The sequence below is a fragment of the Denticeps clupeoides genome, chromosome 12, assembly GCF_900700375.1.
Source record: "Denticeps clupeoides chromosome 12, fDenClu1.1, whole genome shotgun sequence".
Lineage (NCBI taxonomy): Eukaryota > Metazoa > Chordata > Actinopteri > Clupeiformes > Denticipitidae > Denticeps > Denticeps clupeoides.
The window spans coordinates 8,150,367-8,176,542 of record NC_041718.1 but is presented as its reverse complement, the minus strand read 5'-3'; the positions used below and the strand labels follow the sequence as shown (position 1 = coordinate 8,176,542).

Here is a 26,176-nt window from a genome sequence, read left to right as displayed (position 1 = left end):
AATATCATTTACCAGTTGATTAGCAGAAAAGAGTTTATTGATCAGCCACAACATTATTTATCTTTTAACATGCATTTCTGTTTTCCTCCGAATTCCTCTGAATTACAATAAATAATGATATACACACACACACACACACACACACACACACACATATATATATATACATATAAACTACTTGATTTACATTGATAAAGGAATTTGGAAAATTATTTATAATCCATAACTGCCTATTCCTTCCAGAATCCACACTCCACACACACACACCTACAGGCAGTTCACATACTGTGCATAACTTTGGACAATGGGAGGAAACCAGAGAACCTCGAGGAAATCCAGGTAAACTCCACACACACAAGGCCTGAACCGGGATTCAAACTCGAAGCCTTGGAGGTGTAAGGCCACGTTGCTAACTGCCGCTAACTATGTAAATACTCTTAAGATAGTTTACATTTACACAGTTGAATGTGCTAACAAAATCACAAAAAAATATTATTATAATTTCCTTATTATTATTATATTAATATTATTCCTGTTCACATGGAAATCAAATGTATCAACCCATGGAGGTCGGGATTTGGAGTCACACTCAAAATTTAAGTGGAAAAACACACTAGAGGCTGATCCAACTTTGATGTAATGTCTTTAAAACTGACGGCAAAATGAGGCTCAGTAGTGTGTGTGACCTCCATGTTCCTCTATGACCTCCCTACAATGCTCCTGATGAGGTGGCGATCCCTCCTGAGGGATCTCCTCCCAGACCTGGACTCCTGGACAGTCTGTGGTGCTACGTGGTGTTGGTGGATGGAGCGAGACATGATGTCCCAGATGTGCTCAATTGAATTCTGGTCTGGGGAATGGGCGGGCCAGTCCATAACATCAATGTCTTTGTCTTGCAGGAAGTACAGACACACTCCAGCCACATGAGGTCTAGCGTTGTCTTGAATTAGAAGAAACCCAGATCCAACCAACCAGCATATAGTCTCACAAGGGGTCTGAGGATCTCATCTCGGTACCTAATGTCGGTCAGACTACCTACACCATTACTGACCCACTGCCAAACCGGTCATGCTGGAGAATGTTGCAGGCAGCAGAATGGTCTCCATGGCGCCTCAAGCCTCTGTCACATGTGCTCAGTGTGAAACCGCTTTCATCTGTGAAGAGTACAAGCTGCAAGGTGTTGGGCTGTAAGCACAACCCCCACCTGTGGATGTTGGGCCCTCATATCACCCTTATGGAGTCTGTTTCTGACCATTTGAGCAGACACATGCACATTTGTGGCCTGCTGGAGGTCATTTTACGGGGTTCTGGCAGTGCTCCTCCTGTTCCTCCTTGTACAAAGGTGGAGGTAGCGATCCTGCTGCTGGGTTGTGGCCCTACTGTGGCCACCTCCACGTCTCCTGATGTACTGGCCTGTCTCCTGGTAGCGCCTTCATGCACTGGACACTATGCTGACATACACAGCAAACCTTCTTGCCTCAGCTCACATTTCCATCCTGGATGAGCTGCACTACCTGAGCCACTTGTGTGGGTTGTAGGCTCCGCCTCATGCTACCACTAGAGTGAAGAGTGAAGTCTTGTGTTTTCAATATAATGAAGTTTTGAACCTATACAAGATGGAACAACTCCATTGTGAAATGATTGTGGATTATGCGTGGAAACAACTTCTATCAGAAGTCAGTCTTGTTGTGTGGGTGAGGATGGATGAGGCGCTGAAACTCACATTTTGAGAGGAAATAGTCTTTATTCACACAGAGACAGAAAAGGGCACGACAGAAAATGAAACTTAAAAACCCAGCAGCATGTGACTTGCCGTCAGTTAGCACATTAACATGCAAACACAACTAGTGTCTCTTGCATACACAGTTATAAAGGGTCCTGAGCTCTCGATCTAAAGTTTTGCTTTAACCAATGACATCCAAAAAGCTCTGAACACATCGGTTAATGTTGCAGACACACTGGCTTTTCACCATGGTCAATATCATCAGTCAGACTTAAGTATATTCATAAGCACAATACTTGAAAATTGTGACAGCATATGACAGTTCTTTCCCAAGAGAAATCATTTGTTTCCTATCTATGTTCTGTATACAAAAACAACAAGTAACATTGTGAAGTCTGCACCATTCTCTCATTTTAGTCTGCATTTGAAGATTACATGTCTTACAGACAATAAACCAACAAATACTTGCAGCAAGCAATCCAAGCTACATTACATATTTGGCTAAAGAAACAACAAAAACATCCATTCAAAGACAAATACGTACATTTCCCTTGTCTGCAGTTTTAATGTCTCAGTTTTGTTTGTACAGGTTACATCAGAAACAGGAAACTGATCAAACAATTTAATAGATTCATTATCTCATTTTCATGAATGTTTAATTTGGGAGGCGGGCCGAATGGTTCTACGGCAGCCAACCAAATCACAGATTTTTCTTACCTGTTGTTTGGGGGCCAATGGGAGAAGGGTAGAACTGACAACTGACCACTGCACCCGAACAGTGACAGTTTACTGCACTGATGGAAGACAAATGTGCAAAACCGCGGATGTGTCTGTCAATTTCTGTCGCTTGAAACCGAAACAGCAAGATCTGGCAGGTCGCGCCGCGATCGACCGAGGAGACGCTGGTTTTGCGGACTTTCCCTCCGAGACCTGGCAACATCCCGCCGCCGCGGTGACGCGCACTTCACGCGCGGGGGTCAGGTGACTCGGGACTTTTCTGTCCAACTATGGAGCGCTGCGGTGCCGTCGCCGTCCCCGCCGCCGCTTTCGTTTCTCCTGGGATCAACTGAAGCCGAGCTGCAGGCTGATATGTGGCCGGGCCGCCCCGCGGAATATCCAGACCTCGGTTAACGCCTCTCTGCGGGTGTGTACGCGCTTTACGCGACGCTGCGCGCCCGGCTAGCGGGAGAAGGGCAGCCGGTGACGTGTAGCGTTCAGTAAAAATAAAAACACGGACACGGCGAACGGATCCGCGAGTGCAAGCCGACGTCTCGCGTCAGCCAATGCACGTGGCGGTCGGGTCGCAAGATGGGCAACTTGTTTGACGATGAAGATGTTATTTCGCGTCACGTCAGCGTAGCAGTGCGTTAGCCTAGCTGACGTGCGTCATGGCGAAAGTGGCTGGCTCGGTGCTGCGCGTTTCATCGTAAAACGAATAAATAACCTTTGCTTCTAGGCACTGCCCGCGTAGTAAAGCTAAACGTGGACTCAAGGCGCAGGCAGGCACACACCCACGGACCGGAAATATTTTGCATGGGCGACGTTCGTGCCTTTCGCCAGGATTTGCTCTGGTGTTGCCAAGATGAACGGCGTGGAACGTCTTCCCACGGTCACCCTCTATCCGTTCCAGTGGACCGTCGTGCTCGTCAGAAAACACGCTTCTGTTGTCTGAGTGCCGCTAAAACCGACCGAGGATCAATGCAACTGGCCTCGTTCGATTTGCATGATCAATATTGTTCTTCAGTCCTCCTAATTCAGCACTCTGACTTATTTATATGTGCTTTATACGTTAAACAATGACAACACGTTCGCCAGGTGGGGATGGTTTGGGAATGACCTCTGAACTTTGTCGCCAGGCTGTGAACGCAGTATGTTGGACTCTGTCACCTTGGCGAGGCTCGCGCAGGAAGTCAACGGGACCGCGCTCCCCACGTCGCCGGAGAACACGTCCATGCTTCCCACCTGGCCGCCGGAGAGGAACGTCACCAAGCCGCACCGCTGTCTTCTGGTGCTTTACGAAGACATAAATGACTCCAGGTATATTTAAAATGTTCTCGTCTTCCCTCACATCCCACTGTGTCTGTTTTCGTTAATAGGTGTAGTGCCGCGGCTCAGTCGTTTTCACCAGCTTCGCCATGAGCATCTGGCTGCTGTTGTGCCGATGAGCAGGACCTCTGGTACTTTCCAGGTTCTCGTATTAGTCTTTAGCCTCATTACTAGAATGCTGCTCTTTCAGTTTCTTTTTCCGCCTCTGTATACATTTTTCAACCCTGTTCTGTGCTTTTCCACCACCAAAGTGTCCGGCCCGGCCAGGTCGAGGTCATGGCAGTGCGGTGTTTGGTGTTGGCTGGGTGTTGGTTGTTGAAACAGAGTCACAGGTTGTGCTTTCAGCTTCAGTGCGAGGCATTTTGAAAGTTAGGGTTACCAAGGAAGGGTGTGTCCTTGTGTCCCGTATCCCTGCCTGCTCTCAGGTTACGGACCTTTTCATGTCGTTTTCCTCTGAACTTTATCTTATTACAGATTGGAATTCAAAGGGACGTATTTAATGCATCTCTGTAGCGTACTGTCAGAAAGCGTTGAGAAATGTGAATGAATGTGTGTGGGAACAATTCGCTTTGAAGATGTAGCCGTTTCCACGCCATGTGCAGATGACTGCGGACGTGTTCCGTAGGTACGCGTCTTCAGACAGACAGCTCTGTGTTCTCCCTGAAATGCACTTCCTGGCTCAAGGGCAAAAGGCGGAGACGCAATGCGAAACAGTCTCATTTATGCCACAAATGCTCACAGATACTCAGAAGTGAACAGAACTTGTTTTTCCCTTGTGCTTTATGGCAGCCTTCTTCAGCCAGCCCCAGTAGACCCTGTTTTATGGCAGTATTTTTTTTGCCATGCAAAGCCTCCAATCGGCGTGTTGTGTGCATGTGTTTATGTATTTTGTATGTTTGTGCGAGGCCGGGTTGCATACTTAAATTGAAAGGGCTCATCCATTTTAATTCTGGTGCGTGGGAGCGGTTTCTAATGCCTGTTTATGGTTGGGTTTGCTGTTGCTGTAAATGAAAATGGTTTGTCTTAAAATACGTATTCTGTAAATAGCATTCCAATGCAATTGCGGCGATTTCCTGCTCTTCATGTAGCCCTAAAAAAAAGTTGTGATTCCCCTGCGTTAGACTGTGTTCTCCAGTGAGAGCCCTCCAGCACCATGTGATTTGAGTGTTATTAGTGGACTTACACTAAATATATATTTTAAACATCTGTTAATAATATAATAAAGGACTGCAAATCTAGATTTCTTTTACATGCATGAGGATGGCCAGTGCCATGTTGGGATTAAAAACATTAGTAAACAGTGCTTTTTTCAACTAGTGCTTAACCATCAGCGCTTACTATTTGGACTTGAATGAATGTTGGATGATATTTAAGAACATCTAATCATTGACTTCCATTTTATTCATTGAATATTATTATTTACGGGGGTTAGAAAATATTGATGCATCAATATATCACTATTTTTGTGGTGATGTTGTATTGATACAGGGACATCAAATATTGCTATTTTTTTTTGTATACAAATTTAGTCCACCGGGTAGTGCTGTTGAGCATTATCTTTAGTGAGGTCAGCAGAGATGAGAATTGTCATGTGACTACGCCTCCAATCCTGTAGAGGGCGCTGTACAGCTTTGTATTTTAAAAAATAATAATAATAATAATAATAAAGTGAAGTGATTGTCACATGTGATACACAGCAGCACAGCACACGGTGCACACAGTGAAATTTGTCCTCTGCATTTAACCCATCACCCTGAGTGAGCATTTTGTTTACTGCTTTGCATTTCAGGCAGAGTGAAATTGCGAAACATGACAGACTGATCACAGCATCTTAAAAAAATCATTATTGAATAACCTGGGATTCTTTCTCTCCTTTTCTCTTCGGCAGAGTTCGCTTCTGGGACTTGCTGCTGTTGGTCCCTAATGTGGCCTTCTTCATGTTCCTCATGTGGAAGCTGCCTTCAGCCAGAGCAAAGATCCGCCTCACGTCAAGCCCCATCTTCATCACATTTTATATTCTGGTGAGGGCTCACTTCTATATAGTCCCTTACACATATATACTGCCGCAAGACTGCAGTGAATTCATGTGACCTGTAAATGCAATTTTTTTTGTTTCTTTTACTTGTATATATTAGGTGAGTTATGGAAGCTGAGCGTTAATCGTAATTAAAGTGCAAAATGAGCACTGTGCACAACTCCTCCCAACTGCCCTCATGCTCTACCTATTTGCCACTGTGATACACTGTCACTGGTTGTAAATGTTTGCCCACTTGCTCAGGTGTTTGTAGTGGCAGCTGTCGGCATCACCCGGGCTATAGTGTCCATGACTGTAAGCACATCCAGTGCCGCAACGATTGTAGACAAGGTAAGAGCAATCCATTAGTAAATGCGTTCTTATTTGCATATATTTTGTGTGCTTTAATTGATCATCTGCATGGTGCTTTCCTGTGTTAATAGTATTTCAGATCATGTAATTTAATGATTTAATGTGAAAGAGTTTATCTTATTATATGTACACTGTGTACATATAGGCGTTGGCCTTTCAGGTTGCCATCCACCAACCTTTATGGTAACCTGGATGTTATGTTGTCCCACTAGGTGCTGTGGGAGATTACTCGCTTCTTCCTGTTGGCTATTGAGCTCAGTGTGATCATCTTTGGCCTGGCTTTTGGTATGTCTAAATAAATCTAAATAAATATATATGTTTGGTTTGATTTTTAAGAAAGCTTTGTATGTTGTAATGCCTTTTTCTATTTTCACCTCCCAGGTCACCTTGAGAGTAAATCCAGTATTAAACGCGTGTTGGCTGTTACTGCGGTGCTGGCGCTGGCGTATTCGATTACACAGGTACACACAGACCTGTACGGGAGCCAGTTTACTGAGCTAATGAACAGACCTCTTTTATGAGGTGCGATTTGCTGTTTTCTGTTATTAAAATGTGACCGGTTGCACTCAAAGGGCACTCTGGAGATACTGTATCCAGACCACCATCTTTCAGCAGAAGACTTCAACATATATGGCCATGGAGGACGGCATTTCTGGCTGGCCAGCTCCTGCTTCTTCTTCCTGGTAATCAACAAGACATCTTTGTAGGACATTGTCTCCATGCTGTTGTGATGTTTTACAATGCTGAAATACCTAAAGTTGTGTACTACAAGGAGTTTTTTTTTTTTTTTTTGGTCTTTTTCTCAGGTTTATTCCTTAATTGTCATCCTTCCTAAAACTCCAGTCAGGGAGAGGATACCCTTACCATGTGAGCAAATCCAGCAATTCCAACTTCTCTTCATCTGCTCACAGGAATTATTGTCAGTTTTGTCATATTTTGAGTGTGCATTTAGTTTTTTTTTTTTCCCATCTTGCAGCTAAGAAGAGTTTTTATGTGTATGCTGCCACCTTGTCTCTACTGAACTTTGTACAGGGACTTGGAAGTGCCCTCCTCTGTGCCAACATCACAGAGGGTCTCTGGTAGGTCCCAGCTCTTTTTCTTCCAATGTTCTCATCATCAGTTCAGCACCTTTGTTCAGGGTCAAGACTGGAATTCAAACTCGCACAGTAGCCAAAGTAGCGGCTTATGAACAACACTATCTGGTGCAGTCATGCAACAGAAGCCCTGTCCCATTCCTAGAGTGCGAACCCCTAACTGACCCCCTGCCTCATTCCCTTACACCGGATTAGATATTTAAAACCACATGTGGACTATTATGCATGGCATGCCTCCAGGAACAGGAGAGAGAGCCCTGCCGTAAAGGCTTAGCGGAGGCCTCATGTGACTTTAACAGGCTATTCTGTTATGCAGGGTATTGTTCGTTTGCAGGTGTGTGTGTAACTTACAGAATCTATATTGTTCTTTTGTTGTTTCTGTCTTAACCTGGGCTGGTGAGGTTTTTAAGGGGCTAACAGGTTAAATTTTAAAATTTAACATTGATGGCTCAGGCCATCAGTCATAATGGCTGCTTTAAAGCTCGTATGACTTTTATACTCTGTGTCTGCTTGGTGTTTGCTCTGTTATTGATTTCCCTAAATTATAAATCATTAGATCAAAATGGGAGGAAAGGCAAAGGAAGACTGGGATATGTGAAAAAATTAATGGGGCAGGGACCTGATGTGTTTGAATATATTAGACTTCATGTGGCATAAGTATTTGTCTTAGTTGGAAGGCTGAAAGTAATGCCACAGTTGCTGTGTAAAATGAATGGGCTTCAATGGGAGGATAACGGGATGGGGAAAAATCAATAAAGGTGGAGTTATGTAAGGGGGAGCAGGCTTTCATTAGAAAGTGGCTGAAGGAGCAAGCGGTCTTAATAAAATAGGGTGGTAGTAGCCTAGTGGGTAACACACTCGCCTATGAACCAGAAGACCCAGGTTCAAATCCCACTTACTACCATTGTGTCCCTGAGCAAGACACTTAACCCTAAGTTGTCCCTGCAACTACTGAATGTAAGTCGCTCTGGATAAGGGTGTCTGATAAATGCTGTAAAGTGGCTGTTATTTATTGTGTTGTAGGAAAGTGTTAATAATGACTATGTAGGTGGTTGCTACGGTTCTAGGGGGAACTTTTTATATATCTTGTACTGTCCAGTGTCTGCCATGACAATGTAAATTTCCCACTTGTGAGACCTAATAAATTGTCATCTTACCTCTTATCTTTCATTCAAGTTCAAAGAACAGAAAAAACGAGCACGGGTTCGAATCAACCAATTTAATCAACCAAGTGTGTCTGACCCACCATGCAAAATAATAATGAAAATAATAATGTGGCCGAAGGAGCAGGTAGTCTTCATGAAGTGGCCGAAGAAGCAGGCAGTCATAATAAAGTGGCAGAACCCCCCCATATAATAATAAGAAGAAAGAGAACAAATTTTCTTTTTCAAATAATAAGCTATTGAATACAATACTGTGCCAGCATTTGACTGCAATATGTTGTTTTCCCCCATTATAAAATATTTTGGTTTTCATATATGTCTAATTTCTCTTTGTTTTCATGACCAGACTATGCACAGAGAACGAAGTTCTATGAAAAGTATGATCTCTGCATCTTGTAGCTGTTTGTGCTATTGAGTGGAAAAAAAAAAGGACATTGCAGTTCTGGCAGAAGCAAAATGATAAACCGAGATAAATGAGACGTGAGAGCTGCAGATCATGTTTGAATGTATGTTTGAGAATGTATGTTCTTTGTGTTTGTGCAGTTGTGTTGACGTGACCACATTCCTCTACTTCTCTGCGTTCGCTCCACTCATCTACGTGACATTCCTCAAGGGATTCTTTGGGTATGTGGAGGCTAGGAGTTCTTCCTGCAGACATGTTTATAATGTTTAACATCGCTCCTCTCTGTATTGACAGCGGCTGAAACCTCTAATTCAGTTAGTAATACTCACAACAAGTGGGTTTTTAAAGTGAAACAAGAGTGTTCTTCTGTTTGGGTGGTCTTAAGTATATAACAGTTACATGTTGATGGTAAAATTAATCTTTTTTTTTTTTTTTTGCAATCTCTGCTTTTAAATTTCTGGTTAATGTTCACATGTCCTTCCAGATAAAGAACACATCTATTGATCATTGGTCTGAATGAATTGCACTTTGATTATGAGTAAAGAAATCTTTACTTTGCAGTACTAGCATATAATTATTATATATAATTAGCATATAATTATTTCCTTTTGCTTTTTTTTTTTTTGTGTGTGTTTTTATTAACTTGTGTTATGTTCTTGCCACCTCTCTCTCCCCCACTTCAGTTCTGAGCCTAAGATCCTGTTCTCCTACAAGTCTCAGATCGATGAGCCAGATGACACAGATGTCCATCTGCCCCCAACGTCATCTGGCGGTCTGGGCAGGAGGGATTTTGACCACAGCTCCTACTCCAGCACTCAGATTGATGGCTCTGGAGCCTACCTGGACGATGTGGTATCAGGCCCCTATGGAGTAGGCAGCATCAACAGCATTGACAGTGATCGCTGGAGGGCCATGAATGCTTAAAACGAGGGGAGGAGCCAGAGAATGCACTGATCGGTGTGTGCGTAGTACATCGGTCTGTTCCAGACTGTATTGAAACAGGAACGAAAAAGAGCAGGAGGACTGTTAGCCGTTCATTGTCTTTGAAGAAAGGATGAGGTTGACCTGGGGTCCAGAGAGGAAGTGTAACAACATGTGGTGACTGGATGTCCATTGTCCAATGCTACCTGACTAGTAGCATTATGCTGTCATGTAATTATTTTTTAAATTACTACTCACAGTAGGCATGAGACCAATACATTGCAGATGATCCAGTACAAGTTTGAGAACTTCCCAGTCTATTCACAGTTATGGAAATACATCTTATAGATACTATGTAGCATCAAGCTAACCTGGCAAGTTATAAAAACCTTTAGAATTCCAGTTTACATCAGCCTCATAGTCATTTTAGCTGTGATAGATTTTGTCCCATGCCTAAAGTAGGGTCAAACTGGAAATCAGGCAATGCTGAGTTTGCGTTTCCCATTCCCTTTCAATGATTTATATGGAATTCCACTTGCTTTCCATAGTTTCCGGACAGTGAGAGTTTGATTTCCTCTCCAGCGATGTTATTGTTCTTAGAAAGCCAAAAGTACAATTGCTGACATCTGTTTGTATAGACGCAAGCGTTGATTTAGACTTTTTGCAGGGATCAACTTGGTCTTAAAAGAATTCCTACATAAACACCACAGTGTGGTGTGCTTTGTGCTGTAACAGAGGGGTTCCTCCAACTCACAAACCATATGATGACAATATGGGTCGATACAGGCCTTCTGTAGGTCATTATAGATCTGCATTGAACCAGGGAAAATGTATCATGGCGGAATTCACATCTAATTCTTCAGATCTGCAATGCTGCTGGAGTCTGGATGAGCCCTCTGGCCTGGTATGAGTTCAACAGAGACACACTGTGGTTGTGCTCTTCTCTGAAAGCACAGAATGCTGGAATGATAACAGAAAAAGAAACTCTATGGCAATATTAAGTTATTTTTATTGATTTTTATGTTACATCATGTGTTTGTGTGAACATTTAAGCTCCATCTCTTTTAATGAATCACTTTATTTAGTATAAAATGTCAAAGAAATCTATCTTGGTTTTGAGTTGATGAAGAAGTTGTGATTTAATGTGCCATATTATCATCTCTGCTTCATTTACATTTTAAATGCCACATATCCATATATCCCCTCAGTTAACACATAAATAGTGGCATACCCTTTAAACCAAAAATGTGCATATTTTTAAAATACGTATAGGGTCATTTTGGTTGCAAAACATTTGTCCAGACCATTTCATTCCTCTGAATTCCTTCATTTCTATCTTGAATACCAGTATATGCTTTATAAACCAAACAATGAATCAGTGTTAAAAATGTATGAAGCATTTTCTTTAAAGATATTTTCCAGCACCACTGTTTAGCAGTGCCATCTTATTCCACCAGCGCACTCCTCTGAGCCTAAATTCCACTTTTTAGGCAGCGCCGATCCCATGATTGAAACCTTTGTTGTATGTCTTAGATATATATTTTTCACAAGAATCTTTACTTCCGTCAGTTAGTAGTTCCGAAGCAGTGCTGACTCTGCAAATAGGATGTTACTGCCAACAGCGTGATCATTCACCTCCTTTGAAAACACTGGATTATTTTTGTACAGAATGAAAAAGGCGGAAAAAATTCTCCCAGTGCTTTTGTCATTGACAGCAAAGCTGTTCATAAATCTGGGTTTGTATAATTTAATTTCAAAATCATATTGTATTTATATCCAGAATGTTACAAGCCAGCAAAAGAGAGGCCGAGGCTTTTGTTTTGCCCTTGCTTGTGAGTAATATGGAACTGGATTGTTGTATATGCAATTGTTTGTGATGCTTTGGACATTCCATGTGTGATTATTAAAAATGCTTACTTTTATGACGCGTCAATTGTTATTTTTGGCAGTATTGCGCCATACTGATTCTGGCATATCATGTGACAGACAGAAATTTTTTATCATGTTTTGTCATCCGTATCATTAAATTCAGTTCAAATAAAATAATAATTGAATGCGTCCACGACTTTTGAGGAACCGTAACTGAACGAGTGAGATTAAGGTGGATCTAGCACAGAACTACAACTACCGTGAGCCTTTGCGTGAACATGTGCTACAAGGCTTTATTCTACTGGACAACCTTGTTTGATCGGCCAATAAGCCTCGCGCATACTGGCCCGTACCTGGAAAGTGACCTTTTTGAAGACCGGCAGTGACAGACTGGGAGCCGATGAAACTCTGTCACTTCTAGACAGGCGAACCTGTGAGCTGAGGGCGGGCGAGGAGCTCACATCCATCTGCGGCGGCCACCGCGGGTATGGGCGGCGGGGAGAGCACTACTAGGCGCGCGTCCTTCGGGCTGGACGAGGACGACAACGTGACGGTCCTGCACGGAATCAAGGTGATGCTAGGTTATTTCAAAAGAAAAGTTTTCTTTTTAATTCCTGTATTTGTTGTGACATTTTTTTTTTAAAACGGAAACGAAGTCGGGTTAAGGCGGCAATGGAAGTGTCCTTAAGTGAACTCGCTATGCGGCGGCTTGAGTTCCAGCGACGGGCCTCCTTCACCCCAACCACAGGCTGCCTGTACCTGAGCACACCTGCTGCCGGGGCGGGAGCGTGTCCTTCACCCCAACCCGCAGCTGGAGCGTGTGGTGTGTGCCCTTGTGTCAGGAAGCACACATTTGAAGGGTGTCTGGAGGCGGCAAGGTCATGGCTCAGAAACTTTATTTCCTAAGGACGCTTATCAGGAGCCACGTGGTTACCACCCCTTTAGGGCACGTGTTTAATGACGTCAGGGGTGAAATTCAACATTAATAACAACATTTATTCTTTATGTAGCCCAAAAATGGCATACAGTATGTCTCAATGGGCTTTGACGGGCCCTACAGTTGACCCTTCTGCACACAAGGAAAAGTCCTCTTAAAAACTTCAGCAGCAAGAGAGAAAAGAAAGGAGAAACCAGCAGGTCGTAGCTATTTCTTTATATGCTTGTATTTACACCACAATTAGCCATTAATATTAAACTCGTGAGTGTGTGGTACAGTCATCTTGTTCCTAAGGCTAGTTTGTTACCGACTGATCTTCAGGTGTTGTAACCTACAGAGTCAGTGTGGAGTGGTCCATGTCCTAACCAGCGATTAATGTCGTCCATGGGTTTTAAATAATAAAGTCAAGGATGCCGGATTCATGCTGGGCTGATAGATAATGTTGGCAGAAGGTTTTCCGGATGTTTGATGAAAGCCAGTGAACCTGAAAGTCTGAAAGTTCTGAAGAATTCCACCTGTTGGTCCCCAGCTTTCCAGCGATGTCCTTCAGAGAATGCGGGGACCAGACAAGGAGCCTCAGGCGAAAAAACCTGAGAGTCCCACACCCGACCCAGGTGTGAAGTCTCACCTATTTTCTTCTTCCAATCTTTATGAAGTTCAGTTGTTGGTCATTGTGGTGAATCACCATTTCTCTTCTCACAGCCCCTACACCTGGACCATCTCCTTCAGACGTTCAAGAGGAGCTGCGAAGGAGGTGAGCGGCTGAACTTGCCTCTCTGGTGATTGATGAGTACGTGATCAGGGCTAGATCTCACCTTTTTACTCTGACGATAGCTAACACTGATCCTAGGTCTGGTGTCTCGCCGTGACCATTTATCAGAGACTTTTTTTTATATTTAGATTGATTTCTCAGTATTTTATTAAATATTATTAAGGTAGTTATTCTTAAAACAGCACTTTTTATGAGCATGGTTTCTAAGAAAGTCTTAATTTAAGGACTTATATATCACTCCATCATCATTAGTGAGCAATGATGGTAGAAGCCTAGTGGGTACAACACTCGCCTATGAACCAGAAGACCCAGGTTCAAACCCCACTTACTACCATTGTGTCCCTGAGCAAGACACTTATCCCTAAATTGCTCCAGGGGACGACTGTCCCTGTAACTACTGATTGTAAGTCGCTCTGGATAAGGGCGTCTGATAAATGGCATAAATGTAAATGTAAATGAGCAGTGGGCAGCCATAACAGGCACCCGGGGATCAGTGTGTGGGGACGGTGCTTTGCTCAGTGGCTCCCTGGCGGCTCGGGATTTGAACCGGCAACCTTCCGATTACAGGTCCACTTCCCATAATGTGTATGTAGCATGTACGTTTTTTAATTATCTAGTTTTTTTTTTATCACTACTTTTTTTTTTTTTTTTTTTTTTTAAATAATACAAATTCTCTGGTGGTGCAGTGCATTCTGGATCCTTGTTCTTTTTTCATTGCTGTGGATGAAACATGCTGTAATAAAACTTTTAAAAAAGACCAAGTTGGTACTGATACAAGCTTGCAACTCATTTGCACTGAGCTTGATGGATTGCAAAGTAAAGTGGCATTTCATTTGGATCTCTCTGCTTCTTTTATTTCATTTGACATTAGTCTGAATAGCTCAAGTTTAGCGAGTCTTGGCCCAAGAATGAAGCATTTAAGGCTTGGCTGAATCCAGTGTGAAGGCACTGGAGTCACATTCAAAATCAGAAATGCATTAAATTGCAGCTGAAAGTCTCCAGAAAATTCAGGCCCTTGCCCAGCATTGTAACGTTATTCCGGTACTTGACAACAACCAGAGCCAATAACAGTAAAAACTATTCCAGATTGGTAAATAGGAATCGTTTAATTTTTGTTCTAGGAGTCGAGGACTTTATTTTATGTTTCATTTTCATACTTTTTTCTAGTGTGGTTTAATTTATAGCCCTAGAAAGACTTAACAGAAGTCTTTAATGAAACCTGCCGAATTTTGGCAGGTTTATATTTAAAAAAAATATATTTTATATATATATATTTTAATTACAATTATTTGAATACAAATATTTACAATGGAGAGATTGGAATTAATATACCAAGACTGAGACACCTGACAGATCCATTTGAGATCCAGATGATCCAGGCCTTTGTTGTGAATTGAGCTGAATGGAGGTACGGCCATATGGGGCCCTGTAGGCAGGTGTGGCCCTCATGCGCTCTGATGTGGTTTTGGCAGGTACGAGCGGGAGCAGGCTCTGATTCAGGAGGAGCTCGCCCGCATCGCCCGCAGGGAGAGGGAGGCGGGGCAGGAGAGCGTGAGTGCCGCCGTGCTGCGAGAGAGAGCCAAGACCAGGGAGGAGATGGAGAAAGCGCACAGACTGGTGAGACCGTTCAGTGGGCCTGAAGATACTGTGTACTGTGCAACTCATCTTTGCATGTGGTTCTGATTAGAATACGTCAGCTATACAAAATGAGCAACAGCTTGTACACACAAGGAAGTGTGTACTTGTCAGCCTGTAAGAGGAAATTTTACTCTTCCATCTTATCATTTATCCCAAAACACTATTTAAGGTAGTATTATTAAAATGGGCTTGACTTTTACCCCAGTATACATCACGACCCCACCCAAATAAAAGACAGACACACCCTAAATGTCATATTTTCATGACTAATGTGGATGAAAAGCAAAATATAACTAAAGTTTATTTACCACATTAATTATAACCACATCAAGGGCTGAGAATCATAGGGAACTGTAAGTATCATTTTGGGCAAAATTGAGCTCTTTCTCCTGGCAAATGATATGATGAAACAAAAAAGAAGTAACTTAACACCAAACACAAAGAACCAGATGGTGCCAAAAATGCACTCGTGACTCTTTTTGAACAATTTTTCTGAATGAAATATTGTTCACTAATGTGTACTGTCATGCATGTGTTTTTAAAGAATTTAATTTCCCCTCTTAAGTTTGCCAAAACTCAGTTGTGCCAATATGGTTCATAAATCATTATGCATTTTATTATGCACCAAGGGGTAAGTTAATGTTTGGCAAACTGGGGAAGGAAAAGAAAATGTGACGCAGATGATTTTTCCCAAACACAGGTTACATTTCTTCATTTTAAAGCTATAAATGTATTTGGACTGGAAAAAATAATAAGAAAATATGACCACTAGGGATCTGAGATTTAAAAAAAAAAAAAAAAAAAAAAAGCTTGAAGTGGTTCATAGTCATAAATGGCATGAGCCTTGTGGGTTCAAACCTTGCGAAATGATGAGTCCGTGGTGGCGGTGTGTTTAAGGATGCCCCTCTGCATTTCTGATAGGATGCATGTTCAGCATATGGTCCTGTGTGTGTGCTTGTGGGGAATGACTCTCCCGTGTTTGTTTTTCCTCCCTTCGCTCGAGATGGACTCGTTCCGCGTCTCGTCTTCCTTTCAGTTAAGTGAGAGTAATGAGTATTGAGCGCCTGCGTCTGCCTGTTCTTTTCTTTGTCTGCTAAACATTTAATGATGTACGTTCTTAATGAGGCCCTTTTTGAGCCCGGTTGATTATTTCTCCAGCACAGCTGCCAAATCACGTTAGCATCTGTGTGTGTGTGTGTGTGTGTGTGTGTGTGTGTGTGTGTGTGTGTGTGTGTGTGTGTGTGTGTGTGTGTGTGTGTGTGTGTGTGTGTGTGTGTCCGTCCGTCCGTCCGTCCATCCATGACTTTGCACGCCACTATTAAGTTAGACACAGAGAGGCAGAGAGAGTGTAAGGAAGAAGGAAAACTTGCCAAGTCCATCACTGGACACGGTCACTTCTAGTTTTTATTGTGGGTAGTGTTTTTTTTTTTTTGCTTGGTGTAATGAGCAGTGTGGCCACTAGATGGCAGCCTGGCTGCAGGGATGAGCCCGGTGTTCCTGCCTGATCCATGGATCACTATTGATTTGAAAGGGGGGGCAGCAGCAGCTATGAATGATGTGCACTTGTGCATCTGCCATTTTCTCTGCGCTGTTTTCTCTCTGGCTCTCCATCCACTGCTATTGTTTTTTGGTCTTCTCATATTTCTTGGTCTTTGTGTGTGTGTGTGTGTGTGTTTGTTTTCCTCATGCACCCCCCCCACGCCACTGTGAGTTGGATAGATGATGAAAGTGAATGCAGTAATGCGGCGGTTGTTAAAGTGAGGATGGCTCTGTGTTCAGAGGCATCCGTCACTAGAGGTACCTTCTGCATGTTAACAGTACTTCACACACACACACACACACACACACACACACACACACACACACACAAGAGCGTGACCGCTAAGAGACATTTTTGTGTTCCCTCTGAACAACTGGTCCGTAATAAGTCAGACACACATACAGTAGTTGTGTGTATATGCATCAATCATCCACAACATTAAAACCACGTACAGATGACGATAGTAACACTGTCAAGGAGCAGCAGTATTGTATATTGAAAGTGATTATTTGTCACATGTGATACTCGGCACTCCGTGCACACAATGAAATGTCCTCTGCATTTATCCTTTCAGAAGGACTATGGGTTAGCGGTTTCTTTCGGGTCTGCTTCGAGTGTGACACCTCATGAGCCACACATATTTCTTCACATGTAAATGTGTGCGTTTATGACGAAAAATTAATAAATGACATAACGGATAGGCTGGCCTCCAGGCTCTGGATTCTCTGACCGCTTCACTTGTGTAACTCGTCATGGGAGTGGTACATTCTACACGACACAAGCCATCACCAGTTGTGAGCAGTGGGCCATGGACTCGTCCGGGAGCAGTGAATGGGGACGGTTCCTTGCTGAGGATCTCAGTGGTACCTTGGTGGTTGGTGGATTCGACCTTCTGATCACACATCCACTAGGCCACCACTGCCCCAAAGATTCTGCCTTGTGCCTTGAGTCCTGTGGTGTCTCGCACCAAGATGTCACCAGCAGATCTTTGAGGCCCCGTCTACACCAGAACACTTTTCTCTAAAACGGGGTTTCGGTTTCTAAAATACTTCTGTCCAAACAGGAGCGTGATCTGAAATGTTGTCGTATTCGGAGACGCATCTGGGTTTATAGGTCAGGTTGAAGGTTTGCGTGAATACACTTTGCCTTGGATAAGAGAAATTTACTCTGAACACATTTAAGAAAATAACCATTGTGGTTCTTCTGAGACACCGTCTCCATGTCAACGCCAAGTCAGATCAGATAGAAATGTTCTTGTTTTAGATGGGGGGCCTGTACATTCTGAGGTACCAAACATCCAACGCAGATGCTTGATCAGATTGCGCATCAAGGAACGAAGCAGGTAGGTGGTTGTCAAAGTAACATCCACATGAATGCATGACCAAAGGTCTCTGTGTAGCGCATATTTCTTCCCACGGTGCCATCTTTTCACCATCAACGCATCCACACCTACTCATGCACATGATCTAAAACATCTAACCTGGTCACCTTCTTACATCGATTTTGTGGTCCATTTTCTCACTGACCTGCGGCTGCCCTGACACCTTGCTATCATGTTAAAGTCTTCAGCAGTCTGGACATTGTGTTGCATAAATGGGCGTAAATGAACAAGCCCCCATGAGCCTGCGACTTTTCCACTGTTGTCCTTGCTTGGAACATTTTACAACCTCCTGCGCCCCCTTCAGGCCACATAGAGGCCGTGCATTGCCTGTGGGGACAGTTCATAGTCAATTGACCTGTGATTAGTGGGTAATGAAAACCAGGAAAACCTTAGCTCGGCCTTGTCTTGTGCCGTTACTGGTTCTGGCTCTGCTCACTCCCTTTTCTCCACTTTGTCAACTTTTTAATTCACGTTTCTTTCAGGTTTTTTTTTTTTTTTTTTTTAATTCTCCAAGCTTTGCATATTTATTCACCTCTACATACAAACATTCTATTCATTTTTTTTTTCTCTAACAAAAAGTGGCATAACCAAGCACTTTTTGTATAAACTTACTACTGTATGCTATTATGTGTATACCATCACAATTTGGCCCTTTGTCATAGACCATTGGTCATGCTTCAATCCCATCAGCAAGTTTCTGCTGAACGTTTCCCACCACAGCACGCCACATGTCAGAGGTTTTAATGTAGTGGCTGTTTGTTGTAAACGTTTAAATTTGCTCACATTTTGCATATGTTTCGTGGGTGTCTTGTCATTGAAGCCTTCACACACACCCTGTCTGCCTGGCCCATCTCTGCATCTGCATACATCACACACCCGGAAAGGGTGTGTCTGCGCGCCTGCCGCCTGACACACCTGTTTGCCCTCATGGCGGCAGGAAAAGATGGAGCCGTAGAGAAAGCATATGGCCGAGGCGCTTTCAACTGGTGTGGGCTGAATAATGAGAGCGTTGGGGGTGGGGGGTGGAACGGGTGAAAGACGGGGAATGGGGGATATCTGGGCTGATGAGATTTAAATGAATGCAGAGTGAATGTTTTGGCATGGTGCTTTGCGCTGCTCGGCTTGATCGCTGCGAGTCTGGAATTGGGGGTGAGAGATGGAGGAGACGGAAGGAGAGAAGGAAAAAAAAAAAGAGCGCGAGAGATTGCTCGAGGCGTACGATATGGCGAATGGAGAATAGTCAGAGTGCCACTCAAGAAGAGTTTCTTTTTTTTCTTCTTCTTCTTTCAGGGCAAAAAAAGTGAAAGGAAGTGCCAAGGTCACGTTTAAATTAACGGCACACGGATCTTGCCTTGCGCGGGAGCAATGGTGTCGATTCAGACACCGCCCTAAACATATCGGCGGAGCGTCCTTCTCGCCTTCCTTTTGAGCCCGGAAACGCGGCGAAGGCCGATGGGGCTTTGAGGACTCCGGCGTGGTGAGGCCAGAGAACGGCGCCCGGGTCCCGGTGTCAGCACTTCCTCTCTTCACCGCTGATTCTGTTCACCGCAATCAGCGTTTAATTTGCAGCCATCCACCTGTGCGGCGCTCATGTTTTATTCTTTTGTTCTGTCGTGTGTGTGTGTGTGTGTGTGTGTGTGTGTCTCTGGAGTAGACGGTAATCCTGGATGTGCGTTGAATAGCAACATGCTGATAACCAGGCCTTATCGCTAATTGTAATCATAGACTTGACATCTTCTTGCGAGTTAAGCCCCTTCAGTGTTGCAGCTTTTCACCCGAGTACTTCTGTCGCTCGCTCACAATCCTCCCGCCCTCGCGCTCGCCCTCTCTCTCTTGTTGCTGTTTATCTGTTGGACCATATGTATAATGAAAAATGACGAGCGATTAAAAGACATGATTATATTGTTTCTCAGTGTGTGTGTGTGTGTGTGTGTGTGTGTGTGTGTGTGAGACCCTTGTAAATGATGAAGAACGGGTAATCACATTTGGGGTACGACTTGTGAGGAGGAAGACACTTGTGACTATGGAAGAGCCTCAATCACGCTGGATAAATGCTGAAAGCTGATTGACTCAGGTCCTCACAGACAAAGGAGGAGTGTGACACAATCACTGGAGATAAGAGTGTACGTGCGTGTGTGTGTGTGCACTCACTTTAACCAAATGCGTAAAGGTCAGAATCTGCTGGATTTAAATCTGCTTGGATTCTTGCGTGGTTACATATTCTTATATATTGTTCTTACTATAATAAGTTGCATTCAGTTCAAAGATTTAATACATATAGGGTTCCGGTGAAGTGAATAACAAAGATGATCTGGTTACAATGGCAAAAATATGTTAGGCTGACATTAACATTTTGTCCCTGAAGCAGAAGGTGTAAGTATCTGAGCAGATTGTGATGTCTAGATGACATGATAGCATCTCCAAAACTGCAGCTAGCCAGGATCTGGTAATTCAGTTTACTTTTGTGCAGGTTATTCAAGGTAATGCTAGATTGGATCAAATACAGACATTTCAGGATTATCAAATCCAGTTTACTAATGCTTTAAATTCAACATGATGATGAAAGTATTATGGGAATGTTATGAACTGTTTAAATGGTTGTCTGAAGATGATTGACTTATAGTTTGTTAGAAAAATGGTTTGGTCCCAAACCATGAGACTGGACCAAGTTGTTAGAGAGGAGTGGAGAAGTGAAAAGAGAGTAGTTTTATTTTTAGAGGTTGACTTACATTTTATAACTTATATATTTAAAATATAATTTAATAAATGGGGTCTGCCTCCAATTGCCATCCACTTTGTGTCGCCACACAAGAATTGTTGCTCTATTTAAAGATGGCCTAGGCTATAAGAAGATTGCATGGTCGTCAGGACCATACTGCGGTTTAACAGGAGAGGTTCCACTCGCCATGTCTTGTGATGGCCGCCGTGGTTGAGAGCACGTGGGGGGGTTTCCTGCAAGCGGTGTGATGAAGGCAGGAAGACCAGGAGAAACGTATTTGGTTCAGATGGTAGCAACCTACCAGGTGAGGGGAACAAAGACAAGTGCGTCTTGGCCACAGTCAAGCATAGTGGTGGGAGGTGGTGGTTTGGGGCAGGATGAGTGATGCCAGCACTGGGGAGATACAGTTAATTGAGGGAACCATGAATGAATACAGCGCACGATCCCCCTCCCTTCGGAAACTGGGCCACAGGGCAGTATTCCAACATGACAGTGACCCCAGACACCCCAAATACTGAGGGTGAAGGTGCTGGACTTGATATACCTGTCTCAAGAACTAAACCCTATTGAGAATCTATGAGGCATCTTCAAGCAGAAGGTGGAGGAGCGCAAGGTCTCTAACGTCCACCAGCTCCTTCATGGAGGAGTGGGTGAGGTTTCCAATGGCAACCTGTGAAGCTCTACCGAACATGCCCAAGTTAAGGCCGTGGTAGAAAATAATGGTGTCCACACAAAATATTGACCCTTTGGGCACAATTTCCACCAGCCAGCGGTTTCGACATTAATGGCTGCGTCTTTAGTTATTTTGAGGGGACAGCAAATTTACACGGTTATACAAGCATGACTACTTGACATTTTATTAAAGTGTCATATCTTCTTTGCTGTCATGTGAGGGCCGTACTCACTCTTGTGAACTACTGTGTATGTAATTACTCACTCACAGACACACACACACACACACACCATTCACACACACCTACGAACAGAGTCGCTGATCCAGCTAGCGCACATGCCTTTGGACGGAACGTGAGCGAGCAGTGGGGGAATATGCAAACGAGGTCCGAGCCGGGATTAAAACGTACAACCTTGGAAGTGTGAGGCCATGCCGCTAACCGCGGTGCCACCATGCGGCTCTCGAAGTAAATATATGTAAGGCAGGTCAAAGCATTTCATTGAGAGATGAATTGCAGCCGCACGGTTGCCGCGGCCTTGCGGCAGCTCCACTGAGATGACGAGGCGGCGTGCCAGTCGCTCCGTTTTTCCTTCTCGCTGGTTATGCTAACAACTGCAGATGCTCGCTCTGCCCATAATTCTCTCTGTCTCTCTCCCTCTTCCTGTCCCTACCCCACTGCTCTGGGCCCCCCTCCCGTCATTAACTAGTGAAAACCGGAGCACCGCGGGTTCGGGCCGGTGCGAGATTTGCCTGTTTATTAGGGCGTGGACTGTCTGTTTAATCTTGAGGAATAACCCTGCGCGGGCGGAGTTACATGGACGCCGCGCTGCGCCGCGCTATATTAACAGGCCGGAGTTAATGGATCTGTGGCTAACGAGGGTCTGTTTTCTTTATTCTGTCTGTTATCCCATCTGGTCATACTTTTTACACGCCGACACATTTTATTTTACTACTTGTTCTTCCCTCGTGCTCCGTGTCTGTCCATCGCTCCTCATGGTGTCCTCTCCCTCTCTCTCTCTCTCTCTCTCTCTCTCTCTCTCTCTCTCCTCCCCAGCCTGCAGAACTGGATGGTTGGGTAAGCAGAAGCTGTTTGCTGTTAATCTTACTTTTCCTCTCTCTGTATTCAAATGTCATGTTTTCATTGTGTATTAAAACAGAGTGGGAGAGCGCACACACACACACTCATGCGCACGCACACACACACCTACATCACAACACTTTTAGAGCCATCCAGCTAGAAAATTACATATCATCTGCCGTCCGACTGAAGGGATTCTTCCTCTCAGCAGACACCGGCAGAATGAAGAAAAGGGCCGTGATTACGCTGAATGTAATTTAAGGCTCTGTGGTGTGTGTGTGTGTGTGTGTATATATTTGTCTATTGTAGTGCTTGTTTGAGTGGGTGTATGTTGTCTGGTTGTGCTCTGGGCTTGTGTGTATGTGTTGGTGGAGCATTCACACACACACACACACACACACTTAAATGCTCCACCAACACATTCACACACATAAAATGTTATATGTTTTTATTTTTGTGTGTAAGTATGTGCTTCTTTACCTGCTAAAAGTTCAGATATGTGCCTGTACTGTAAATCTTTATTTCGTATTCAGCGTTTCCCATATTATTATATAATAATATTTGTGGTCTTCTGTTTCATTTAGCTTAATTCAAAAACCAAATGTTAACCTTTCAATTATTTATTTGTTTTTAAATTCAAAATTCACTGACATCAATGTTTCTAGCATGTTTTAATTTATTGATATTTAGAAATTTTTAATGTCTTTGATGAAAATTTTATTTTTGAATCTTATGGTGTCTTTTCAAAGCCATGCTATTATGAATACCAATTAGCAGTCATGTGAATGACCCCATAGCTGATGGGTAATGTAATTCTATTTCATCACAATTAAAACTCACCTTCTGTTATTCTTTAAGACATGCTTGACACACTTTTAACAGCCAAAATCATCATACATATTATACAAAAAGCACTCACATCCTTTATGAACATGTTTTTATGAAAATGGCCGACTGTCAGGGAATGATTGATTCTAAAAAAAAAAAAAATATTATTTGATGTCTCTTATATTTTCCATGTTGACTGAGGGAATTTGGTGTCTGCTTTGCCTTGTAATTGTTACTGTTTTTTTTTTTATGTATCTTTATGTATCAGGATAAGACACATGAACATCTAGAAATCTGTGTCATTTGAAGTAGAGTAATTAATTCATGCCATAAAAATGCCCATGCCATAAAAAAAAACCCTGACCGACTTGAACTAGATGTCGAGCAAGACGTGTAACCTTAATTTTAGAATGATCGAGACGCATTGAATTTTAAGTGGTCATTTATCGAGTGAAAATATTCCAATCTATAGCACTAAAGTAGGTCTTTTGAATTGTGCTGTAAAAATGTATTATAGAGGTCAGTATGCAGACCAGTCATTTTGCTCCCCCTGTAACCACCGTATTTACTTACCAAGTAGGGGACAAACCTGCAGGGAGTCGAGGGAAGTTTGCTTTCTTTTTTTTTTCTCCACCAATTTAAAAGTTTAAAATGTGAACCTGAATGTTGTTCTGCTGTTGCCGTGAAATGGGCTGCACTGAAACACCGGAGCCGAATGTTATCAGCTGCTGCGCTGCTTTTCCTGCGCCTGGGCTTTCATGCTTGTCTTTTTGAGCTTTTCTTACTCTGCATAACCATTTCCTGCCCTTTCGCACTGCATTCTTCCATCTGCTTACTCTTCGTCCACTTTTTTCGGTCCAGTTTCTTTATTTATTTCTCTTATTTATTTATTTCCTCTTGCATGGCGCAAAGCTCTTACCAGACCAGGCTGCTTGAAGTCAAGCTGCAAGCTTCTGCCGTGGCCTTGTACAGGTATCCATCCTGGAAGCCTTCTACACCTCCATCCATCATAACATGCACATCTAAACCTAAACCTAATAACAATAATAATCATTTACAGCTAATAATATTTAGTTGCAGAATTAGGGTGGTTTTCTGGGAAAGCATTTCACATCCTGTTACTGCATGGGATTTGTTTTTCTATATACCAGACATCTTTAATTGTCATTGGATTAATGTTTTTATTTTTGCCCATTATCCACCGATTTGACATAAATGTGTGTGCTTATGTATTTCTGAATTTGGTGTGCGACTGTGCACTGTTGGCTTTTTGGTGCAGCGTAGTACACTTCTACTAAACTGCACTATGCTGAAACCACCTTGTGCTTTTCTGTGCTATCCGCAGAAATTGATTACATCATTACACCACCACACCACTGTATTGGAAGCCAAGCTCAGTGTCAGCAAAACCCCAAACTATTAAATGTACTGATGGAATGAAATGAAATCTGAAACAGCACTAGCTTCAGGTTACGATGACCTCTACTGTCAGATATTCAGATCATGCAATCCGTGCAATCATAGAATTGCATACAGCTACTGGGTGTGTGTGGTTGTATGACTTCACGCCACACATTTATCACTCCTTGTTGCTGTAAACCCAGCTTTGAGAGTTGATTGGCACTTTCTTTCAAGAGTCATCAGGCTTTATGTAAGTGAACAGGTAAAAGAAAGAAACGCTATCTTAAATAATTTGCACTTGTGACTCATTGAAGGGCGTGGCTTTTAAATCATTCAGAACTGGGAAGTATCATGCATGAGCGCCTCATTTTAAACTTGTACTTTAAAGATTGTATTCTGGGTGAGAGGGAAGTTGGTTCCTCTTTTTCAACATAGTGATAACTAGGCAATGGTGGCTTTTTTTGAAAAGGTTGTGGATTCGAATCCCGAATCACCAAGGTGCCGCAGAGGTCCCCTTGAGCAAAGTATTGTCCCCACTTGGGCTGGGCGATATGGCCAAAAAATTATTTTGATAAAATGTCCTATATTGAACGATTACATTTTTTTTATATAAAAACATTGACTGACCTTTTTGTTTTGGTTTGTTCATGTGAATTTAAAGGACTCTTTTGGACCTTACATTAATGAACAAGCCCCATGCTTTGCATGCAACACTGCACTTATTTCAACGTTCCTTGTATGGGGTGGGGAACACACTCAGTCATAATTCTTTTCAACCCTATGGATCCCATTGTTTGCTATGTCATGCCATGCCATAGTGACAATGTGCCATGCACTTCTGTCCTCATGTATGCTGTATTTATATGAAGGGTCCGGTGGGGGTATTTAGTTGGGGTTAATTGCTCGGTGTCTAGGCAGCTGTAAGCTGCACAGTCCTGCTCAGTGCTGATTACCTCTCCCACTCAATGAACTCGGCTGTACTTGGCCGAACAATGGGCTTCTGTCAGCGGCAGCGCAGTTTGATACAGAAATTATCGGAGCAAGTAGCGGCGTGCAGCACAAAGCAAGGCTTTGGCCCAGCATGACAATCGACCAAAGACTGGGCGCATACAGCCGGCCCAGGCCCACTTCTGGAGTCTGGTGTGAGTGTATAACACACTCCAACTCTGAGCAATAACTCCGGTGGCTTGTCACCATGAACGAATCACACAGCAGCTTTTATAACAGTCCTCATGTTCAAGCAAGAAATGAACTCATCAATTTTACATGAAGGCAACAGCTAATTCAGTCAAAAAACTTTTCAAAAGATCTCTCTCTCACACACAAATGCGAGCATACAACGCATAATCCAGTCCTGTTCCTGTCTTTCAGGCTAAGCAGTTGGACAGGAAAGAGGCCGAGCTGAAACAGCTGACTGCCTTCTACAAAGAGCAGCTCCAACTGCTGGAGAAGAAGGTAAGACAGCTGGGAGAGCTGGGAACCTTGGGGACTTTGCATTCATATAGACTGATTATGATCTGAAATTATTTCAGTTCTTTGTCTTTAATCATTGGCCTCAGCGACACGCTTGGGTTAGCTAAGCAAAACTAAGCACATACAAGTGC

General features: G+C 43.2%; 2 protein-coding genes across 4 annotated transcripts in view; both read left to right on the top strand.

Moving 5' to 3' along the window:
- The first annotated feature begins 2,557 nt into the window (after positions 1–2,557).
- tpra1 (transmembrane protein, adipocyte asscociated 1) lies at positions 2,558–11,658 on the top strand. Of its 2 annotated transcripts, XM_028998238.1 has the most exons (11): positions 2,558–2,867; positions 3,580–3,760; positions 5,658–5,790; positions 6,048–6,134; positions 6,368–6,440; positions 6,537–6,616; positions 6,728–6,838; positions 6,962–7,022; positions 7,132–7,234; positions 8,956–9,036; positions 9,499–11,658. In XM_028998238.1, the coding sequence occupies exons 2-11, from the start codon at positions 3,594–3,596 to the stop codon at positions 9,737–9,739; spliced, it is 1,137 nt and encodes a 378-aa protein (XP_028854071.1). In that variant the 5' UTR covers positions 2,558–2,867; positions 3,580–3,593; the 3' UTR covers positions 9,740–11,658. The 2 variants fall into 2 exon arrangements, with proteins under 2 accessions (XP_028854071.1, XP_028854072.1); XM_028998239.1 differs by lacking the exons at positions 2,558–2,867; positions 3,580–3,760 and adding an exon at positions 3,767–3,900.
- Positions 11,659–11,925: 267 nt separating this feature from the next.
- Positions 11,926–26,176, top strand: part of chchd6b (coiled-coil-helix-coiled-coil-helix domain containing 6b) — a 33,646-nt gene continuing 19,395 nt past the window's right edge. Inside the window, exons 1-6 of one of the 2 annotated variants that reach the window (XM_028998717.1) lie at positions 11,926–12,176; positions 13,072–13,156; positions 13,245–13,296; positions 14,787–14,931; positions 22,320–22,340; positions 25,944–26,027. In XM_028998717.1, coding sequence (XP_028854550.1) covers positions 12,093–12,176; positions 13,072–13,156; positions 13,245–13,296; positions 14,787–14,931; positions 22,320–22,340; positions 25,944–26,027 — 471 coding nt within the window. In that variant the 5' untranslated portion in view covers positions 11,926–12,092. The remainder of the gene's footprint in view (positions 12,177–13,071; positions 13,157–13,244; positions 13,297–14,786; positions 14,932–22,319; positions 22,341–25,943; positions 26,028–26,176) is intronic. The other variant, XM_028998718.1, reaches the window with a different exon arrangement.

Coding starts and splice junctions, on each gene's coding strand:
- tpra1 (XM_028998238.1), top strand. CDS start 3,594: ATGTTGGACTCTGTCACCTTGGCGAGGCTCGCGCAGGAAGTCAACGGG. Junction 6,441..6,536: donor CATCTTTGGCCTGGCTTTTG/GTATGTCTAAAT, acceptor TTCACCTCCCAG/GTCACCTTGAGAGTAAATCC. Junction 6,617..6,727: donor TGGCGTATTCGATTACACAG/GTACACACAGAC, acceptor TTGCACTCAAAG/GGCACTCTGGAGATACTGTA.